The 9,290-nt window shown below is 49.0% G+C and overlaps 1 protein-coding gene across 1 annotated transcript in view; it reads left to right on the forward strand.

The window, feature by feature from the left end:
- Positions 1-8,895, forward strand: part of T265_11132 (hypothetical protein) — a gene marked incomplete at both ends in the record, with an annotated part of 25,370 nt that extends 16,475 nt beyond the window's left edge. The window contains one exon of the mRNA XM_009177707.1: positions 8,798-8,895. Coding sequence (XP_009175971.1) covers positions 8,798-8,895 — 98 coding nt within the window. The remainder of the gene's footprint in view (positions 1-8,797) is intronic.
- Between the last annotated feature and the right edge of the window lie 395 nt (positions 8,896-9,290).

Genomic DNA, 9,290 nt, shown 5'->3' on the forward strand with positions numbered 1-9,290 from the left:
AGCGCTGCAAACGTTAGTGTGACCAGTTAGGCTGCTACGTATGGTAACTTTGATGGACGAGCGTCACTGACTGCGTGAGGCATGTATGCCAATGTGTTACGGTTCGGTCACGCAGCGAGCAAACAATATGATAATGCGGATTGTGGCAATACTCTATCCCCAGCTATGTTGCTTGATACAGACTCCTAGCACGGCGAATAGTAAGAAGACGAGAACCTCGGACACAAACTTTAATAATCCAACAACACACGATCAACAGGCGATGCCCGGAGCTTCCGAACCCAAGTCAGTGGAAAGAATGGTATCCTGTACGTGGTCGGATTTAAATTTCCTTGGAGTATCAAGAGGCCATTGATTTTTCATAGTTTGACCTTGAAGATGCCGGGAGTTCACTAGCACACATAAAAACACAGCGTTTTCTGGGGGATATTGATATCCCCAACAAAACTGCACACCCCAATCACCGGACAGTTAGTGGTGACCACGGGCACATTCGATACGGTCGAAGTATCTTTAAGATCAGCAAGTCATTGGCTCCTGGAAGGGTCCCCCAACAAGAGCTTTATTTTCCCGCCACCTTTTGTTTCAAGGTTGGGCACTGGAACCAAAACCTCGTCTTCGGCCTGGGCAACCGAGAGGTGCTATTTGCCCTTGCAGCTTTTCATGCACTGACCCCTCCCTGCACATTCACTCAAGTCCTGGCTCATTTAGCTGTCAATCACCTAACCATTACTCCGTGCCTAAGCTTCTCAGTGAAATAAATTAAAACAAATCTCTACTGAATTCAAGAGATCTTTTCCGCATTCTTACTTTTAAAATCCATACTCTATGTCAAATTGGCTAACAGGTAGCTTTTGCTTAGACCCTGTCCCCTCCTGTATGTTGTCTCTCCGAAACACTTGCGAGACTCCAGTCCGGTCATGTATCTCAAATCGCTCGAGATAAACCCAGACTTCTAATACCTTACTCTTCAGGTATCTGGTGATTCTAATTCAACAGCTCGTGGTCTCTACGGTGTGGGAGTTTTACTTAGCCGCAGGGCTGGGTGCAGTTTACTGGACCAGATTCCAATTCACAGGTTGACCGGTTCAATCAAAATCAATGCATCTCAGTGTGATAAACCATGTTTATTTGTTGTGCCAACCTACGCTGCGACAAAAGGCAGGTCTGAAGCTGAGAAAGATGGCTTCTGCCGCGATTTGCCGTCGTCGCTCCTGTCAGTGAAATGTACCGATATGTAGCTTCTATCAGGTGATATGGATCCTCAGTTTGGTCGACCACTTTCTGAGAAAGCCTATCTTGGCGGCCGATCCGAGGCTAACACTCACTGCACGGATAACAAGGAACAAATTTCTGTTATGTGCGGAACACAATTCTAGCAAGCACAGGCACTCACAAGAAGTTACTTGGACACCACCGACTGTGGACTTATTTGGACCAGGGGCGAGCTGGCCCAAGTGGTTAGAGTGCGATTTTACTGACCGGAAGGTGCATGGTTCGAACCCGACCTCTGCCTCTCGCCTTCCCCTGTCTAGGCTTGGGCAACCTGGCAGTATCCCAGCCCTCGTGCAACCTTCGGGAGGCATGGCAGTTAGGCACCGAAAGGATGCTACAGCTGAACGATTTTTTTATTTGGACCATGTGACAATCGGCTACTGTTGGAAAGCTTTGACAGAAGATTATCGTTCATTTTGGGGTACACGCCGGCTAATGCAAAGGCATTCATTTCAACACATGCAGGCATTTCGCTAGCTCAGCAATATCGAGTTGGGTTGGCTGAGGGGCTCCTAAGTCTCGAACGGCACAATGGGCGATTTGGGTAACGGTTGAGAAAAACTGAGAAAAGTCGTGATCGAAGCCTTTGATACTGTATACTGAAGGTCGCATGCACTCCCCAATAAAGACTGGATCTCGTCACGATCAGTAGCTCTGATTGGAACCGTGAAAACCATACCGGCAACAAATGACTATAATGGCATGGGCAGATCTAAACACCTGGTAACGAATATCCTAAGGATTGACAGAGAACACTGGTGGATCGCAAAAGCCCGAGAAACGAAGAAGGCCCTTTAAACAGTAAAAAAACGGTACCCTGTTCAAGGCAATGCGGTCCATTGGTTTGGTGTGAGTAGGTGTGAGTGAAACGATTTCCGAAAAAGATAATTCCTCAATTCCTTCTCAAGGACGTGTTGAACGATGGGCTGAACGCCGAAGGACAAGTCAGAGCCTCCCCTCGACTAAGCCTCTGGGAGGACTAAACGAATGCGATTGCAACATCGACACCAGTCCGCCATTGACGACGAAAGTCCAGCTTGCAGTCTCATTGCCTTGCCGCAACCAAGCACCTGCTCCAAATTTTTTTTTTGTATTGAATGTGACAAGTCCCTCGTGGTTACCCTGCGAGGTATCTGAGGTGAGAGAAGAATGAGAGAATGCACCGTTTCCATGATGATTCCTGTTTTCAAAAAGGGTACAGAACACATGGAAACCACTAGGGTATCAGTCTAGTGTCCATAGCCTCCATCATGGTGAGAGTAAGGTTCGCAAATTTCAGGCTGTTTCGTATAGACCGTAGTTTCCTCAATCATATCATCACCGGACAATCAATACTGGAGCTGCGGCACCCCGGATGACCAACAATGACCGACCTTCCTCGATCTTAGATCTGTGTTCGACTCCGATGATCGTCAAAGACTGATGGTGATTTTTTCAAGGGCTAAGAGTGGATTCATCAGATAATCGATTTCCGTAAGCTTATCGCACTATGCGAAATTCCCTCACACTCATCCAGTATCAATAGTAGTCGCTGTGCCAGTCCAATAGTGATTTCGGTCATTCTTGTCGGACTGGATCGCTTGGCGACGGTGTTGGTATAACTTGGCGTGTTTTACAGTATGGCATCGTTAGTCCGGTTTGATAACTGCATGGTGCGTCGTCACGGCGTGTCGACGTAACGCAGATTCCAAACGAGTAGCAGCAACACCAAACATGCGCAGCCGTTGTGTATGAACATTGTCGAGCACCACAGGTCATACTCCGGATTTCCCGGTGATGGCGCAAGATAATGACAGTCGTCTATCGGGCGTTTGAGGAGGATGGTTTTTGTTCTTCTCGACAAGATGGATTTTCAGACGGTTTCTCAGGGGAAACCTCATACGATAATGTGGTATAATCCCGAACACAATGTTATTAATATTTCCATTTATCTTTGCCCATTCTGTGTGAATTTCCTAACATCTAACTAGCATCTCTCTTTTAGTGCACTCTTCTCACCGTCGGCGTTCTTCGTCTCCTTCACCGCGTCATCGTCGGAAGCCTAATGCTAAACACGAATCGCGATCTGTAAGTGTTCGTTCCACTTCTTTTGGCCTGATAGTTTAACCTGTACCCAAACTAATGCGATATGTTAGTGTTCTTGTTGGGATCGTTTTCATAGTTGCAGGTCTGTCTCTGCGCTCGAGAGCTAAATCTTACTGACTGAAACCAACACTTGAGATTTAAGATGTGCAGCCATAATGGTTTCTCCCTCATTATTTGGATTCCTTCATCGAAATCAATGTCCTTAGACCCATTGCATAGCATGCACCAGTGCTTTTGGTTTGTGGGCTGCTGTTGGAGCGTTACGTAGGACAGTGGTCGCTGCCGATGAACCGTTGCAATCCCATAAAAGGGTAGAATTTGTGCAAACTGCGTGTGATTCTGGCAGTGGAACTGAGCGCATGACCATCCAGGGTCATGAAAGGTTGCGTGTTCCCTGGGTTGGTGGAAAATCTGAAAAAATTATTCCATCTTGTTGCGACAGTCATGATTTCCCTACTTCGGATAAAACAGCTGAACTGTGCTTACATAACGCTGAACTCGCTTTCGCACTCCACAACACCTAACGCAAGTACTCAGCCACTTTTAGCATACCTGTGGTCAGCTCTTCGTGACATGATTAAGTATTTGTTAGTCACCATTGGACAGCTTTCATCGATTGTGACGGTCGTTCCACAGCAGCTTGAGGGTGTCACATGTCAGCTAACCCACCGCGAGTCAATTTGACCAGCTTACAGAGAAGGGATTCTGAGATGCCCAAGCACATACCAATGACATTCCATCCAACATGTCCAACCTCTGACATCACGCGATTACACTGTTGGATTATTTTGATACCTCCATACCGAAATATATCGCATAAATGGCTAATTAGCTCCTTCGCAAGTTGGTTAGTGTTGTAACTAACTGCTGTTACCGCTCCAGTGCCTCAGTGTCGCAGAAAAGACTAACCAACAAGCAACAAAACAATCTTATTGCCAACGAGCGAGTGTGAAGATCACAAGGAGCATCGCGGTATTTTTGACCTTGAATTCAGGCTACCTGATCGACATTGGCTTCATCATCATGAGCCGTTGCTTCTTCGACATGTCTGAACATTCACCACCGTCGGTTGTTGCTGAACTGATTACTTGAGCGTCCAGTCGGCAGTTGGCTTTTCTCGCCCGCATGCTTGATGGCACTGCGATTTTAGTGGAACTTGAGGGTCTCACTGGTTCCGGACATTCTGGGATTTTAGGAATATGATTAGTGAGCATACTCAACTGTCCGTTTTCACTCTCTGACGTCAGAATGGTTATTAGCTGTCACCTTGTCGAGGTGGTCGGGCTCTTGTGCTGCAATGACCCTGTGGGCTATACTGGCTGGAACTCAGTCCCTATAGGTTCAACGATGTCAGAAAGGCCAAAGGGGAGCAGCCCGTCGAAGAATAGCGAGCCCCCGTCCTACGAGTGATCGTAATACGGGGTAATCTGGGACACCTGTCCTCTGGGACAGGAGTGTAAAAGCAATAAGGCGTTTCCTTAAGGTGATTAGCATGCCCATGTTTATGAAAGCAACGTTGCCGCCTTCCCCCGAAGAAGGACGGGTTAGAAAATGTGGACACTGAAAACCGCACACTTCGATCGCCCAACGGTTGACCGTGACCGCCGGCGCATTATTCACTATGGTCGATAAACTTTTAAAACCATAGAGTGCGGTACTGCTCAAAAGTCACTTGTGCGCAGCTGCACCAGGAGTGAGACAGTAATACCTTTGGATCGGGCCGGCCCCCTACAATCAAGTGGGTCAGACTATGGAGTCATGGGCTCCGACAAGGGTCTTTCAAGAAAGCCATATCAAGCGCCGTCCCGCGGTCCAGACTCTTGAGTGAGAGGCTAGGGGGTCGGTCCTTAAACTAAACCCTACCTCCTTTAACCGCCATGTTGGTCAGACTGCAGTCAGAGATCGAAGGTTGGGTACCTCAACCAAACCCACTTTTTCGGTCTGAGCAACCGAGAAGTATCTTTGCCCTTACAGCTCTCACAGGCCTCCCTCCTCATCTCCATACCCTAATAATGCAGTGCAATCAAAACATCCGCCAATCCCCTAGTCACTGTTCCATGTCTCAGTCGTCGCCCAGAAAAATAAACCAAAATAATCGCCTACTAACATCAGAAGATCTGATCCACGTTGCAGCCTTTAATGTCCGTACTCCAAGTCAGATTGGGCAGCAGGAACCTTGCTTTACCTCTATCGCTGTATATTGTGTCTCAGAAACCACGCATACAAGACCCCATTTCGGTCGTGCTCCTCAAGCCGCTTAGGACAAGCCTAGATGGTCCATATTTCACTCTTCGGGCCTCCGGTGATCCTGACTCTGATCACGCCACTGTATGGACCCGGTTGGCGCTTCGCTTTCTGTCAGCATTACGCGTCCAAAGTAAAAGCAGCTCCGCTCATCGACTTCGACGAGTTTCATTAACCGAAGAGCATTGAGCTGCTCTGGCTAGAAAGCTACTGGAAACGTAGTCATGCGGATGACGAAGAGCTCGAAGGTTGAAGAAGCAGTGCTCTCAGCTTTCATAAATGTTTGTCCAGGCCATCTGACCCGACTAAGTGAGCACTATATCGCGAGATTAGCATATCTTACTGCTGCCACAAAGGTCATACCAGCAAATAGCAACTGTGATGGCACACGTAGTTCCCTCAAACACCGGATAATCAGGAGCTTGAAAATCGACAGAACGCTGATAGATTTTGAAAGCCCAGAAGATGAAGAAGGCTTTCGCTGCAGGCAACAGCCGCGCAGTTTGTTCGATCAGTCGGTTAAAAGAAGACAGATGTTAGTGAAACAGTATCCAAGAAAGACGGAACAGTAATTCGCCCTCAGTCGCCGTCTTGAGCGGTGGGCTGAGCACTTCAAAGGGCAGTTCACCTGGTCTCCTTGAACACAACCGCTGAGAGTTTGATAGATTATCGGGAGAGACATTTGTGAAAATCAAGCTGGGTTTCGCCCTGGTCGAGAATGCATCGACCTTGGGACAAATTCTCGAACAGCGCCACTCCATCAAACGTCACACGTTTGTCGTTTTTCTGGATTCGGAGGCTGCTTTTGATTCTGTCGATCACCAGAAGCTTTGGCAGTGTCTAGCGCTCAAAGATGTCCCGAATTTCTCCCCGTCCTGAGGCACTATATGCGGACTACTGTGGCACGTACGAGTATACGTGAAGCTCTCGGCTGAGCTCACCACATACAGTGGTGTAAGACAAGGCTCTCCTCTTTCCCCTCTGCTCTTCAACTTTGTTATTGATATGCTGCCTGAAATTTCTCTGTCTGCCTGTGAAACCTTGGGAGTCGAAATGCTCCCATTGAGTATGCAGACGATATTGCTCTCCTTGGTTGGGATCCTTCCCGATTGCAAACGGTTTTAACCAACTTGGCTAACTTTGCCCCACTGTTTGGCATGCGCTTGACGCCTGCGAAGTGTAAAGTGCTGCTACAAGGCTGGGTATGATCAAACCCAAACCATATGCTTGCAGACGAGCGACTCGACGTGGCGGATAAATTTGTTCACCTGAGCACTTGTATGAGTTGCAGTGGACCGGCTGAAGATGAAATTATTTCTCGAATCGAGAAGGCCAAGGCAGCTTTTGCCAACCTCCGTCACCTATATCGCCGCCGTGACGTGAGTCTCCGTCAAGGACAGAGTTCACAGTGGGGCGTTGCGATCCGTACTGCTTTATGGATCAGAGACGTGGCCTCTACGCGCAGAAGATATACGGAAGATGTCAGTGTTTGACCATCGGTGTCGCCGAAGCATTAGTCCGGTCCCGTGGGAACATCGGATTAGCAATACTGAGGCACGTCGGATGGTCTTGGGAAGAAGGAATTCTCTCGCGATAGATGAATTACTCATGTTTCATGGATAGCGCTGGTTGGGACATGTACTCTGTACGTTAGAAGACCCTCTGCCCCACATAGCTCTTCTTTCCCAGCCGCTTGCTGAGTGGAAGCGAAAGGTGAACAGTGAATGACCTGACTAAGAATTACAAGCACACTAACCAGTAAGCTCAGTCGGGTGGGCAACTCCCGCCTCCCTAGATGGGGTCCCCGAGACTTAACTCACCAATGGCTATTGACATTGGCGAAAATGGGCAAGTCGCGCAGTTGGAGGCGCTTGTGCATTAAAGCTTATCGCTTTCAATGCGTAGCTACCTAATTTCGGAACAAACTGAACCTCACTTCTACTTTTCTGTTCTCCAGTGATCGAAACTGTAGCAGCTGGAACCAATGTGCATATGCCACGCTGTTTACAGCTGATAAATTGATTGATGGATTTTGATTGGTGCAGAGTGCGATAAATGCAGCTCTGTTGCAACATTGCCTGACCAGTTTTCGTAAGGAAAATAATGTCCAACGTTTATTCCTATAATGATAACAAATAACCCTTCAGTTGTAACGCGCTCACGGCGTAGTTCTCACGCCACGAAAGAAGCATGAGGGTTGAGGTATTGTCAGGTTAGTCAGAGGGTAGTCGAAATGCCGAATTTGCGTTCGAAACACGGACCTTCCGTTTGAAACTATGCTATTGTAGTAACGGTATTTTCCTCAACTTAGTTCTCGGTCTGAGCCTCCCAAGCTAGCGTTCACGTCAAAACAACCACCAAAGGTGCGCAAGGTCTATTAATGCCCAAAACGTAGTCAAGAACAGTTGTACAGCGCTTCGCATATATAGCGTAAGCGGTTATAACTTTCTGGAATTTCTGACGCGTTCTGGATGCGCCATTGGCAACCGGCATTTGGCCAATACTGGGTCATGGTTGGCTGTTGGGTCCAGATCTCGTCTTGATGCCGGATCGGCAAGCGTCCCGAATTTTGGGCCAACCTCGTGCGGGCCAGGCTTATCGGCCGTAGCAGCGCCTAAAGACGTGCGGTATAGCGGGATCCGCGTGGATTCCTGCCTAACACCTACCCCTTGAAGTTTGTTGACGTAGCTTCGAAGCCGGGGGTTCACTTGCAGTGGCCTCACTGACTTGCGTATCCTGTCTGTCCAGCGTCGCGGTTGTAATCCGTTCTCACGCTGGGCCTCTGACGAAGCAACTGATTGACTTCCTGGGATGGTGCCGAGATCAAAAGTGTCCAGAAGCATTTCTAGACTCATATCACTCGGTCCTGTAGGCAGGATCGGCGCATCTGTCGGCCGGATTTGGTTCGCGTGGCGTATCCACTTGGCTGGACCAACTCGAATCTCGTAGAGCACTTTGCCGCGCCGGCGAAGGATGAGTCCTGGGGTCCACGTAGGGCGTCTGCCGCTGTAGTCACAAAGCAACACTCTCTGGCCTTCGCTGAATGCGCGCGCAGTTGCTCCATGATGCCGGTTGAGCTGTTCCTCCATTCTGGTGTTGCGGTGACCAGCCTGTTTCGTTTGGGGCCGGATGGTGTCACACGGTGTTCGGAGCCTCCTTCGGACCAGTGTCTCTTCTGGTGATACTCCATCAGGTGAGTTGGGGTTTGGCGTCGCTCGATATGCCAGCAGGAACCTTTACAAAATCTCTTCCGTTGGTCCCTCCCCCTGGACTTCTGAAGTGCCCGCTTGAGAGTGTCAAAGCGTTCCGCTTGGCCGTTCGATTGGATGGAACGGCGGCGATCGTGTATGCGTTATGCCATACTCCCGACAAAAGTGTGCGAACGCCGACGACGTAAACTGACTGCCGTTGTCGGATACAACAGTCTCTGGCGTCCCAAAACGACTGAACAATCGTCGGAGTTCCAGGACTGTGATGGCAGTTGTGGGGCTGTTCACCGGAAGAATTTCCGACCATTTGCCGTAAGCGTCGACCACGACCAAAAAGTGCTGGCCACCCACTGGACCTGCATGATCGATGTGAAGACGAGACCAGGGTTCGGTCGGTTGCGGCCACGAGCGTAGGTAGGTTTTCACCGGTGACTTGGATGCTTCAGCGCACCGCAGGCAAGATTTCGAGACTTGCTC

The sequence above is a fragment of the Opisthorchis viverrini genome (genome assembly GCF_000715545.1).
Source record: "Opisthorchis viverrini unplaced genomic scaffold opera_v5_449, whole genome shotgun sequence".
NCBI classification, from domain to species: domain Eukaryota; kingdom Metazoa; phylum Platyhelminthes; class Trematoda; order Opisthorchiida; family Opisthorchiidae; genus Opisthorchis; species Opisthorchis viverrini.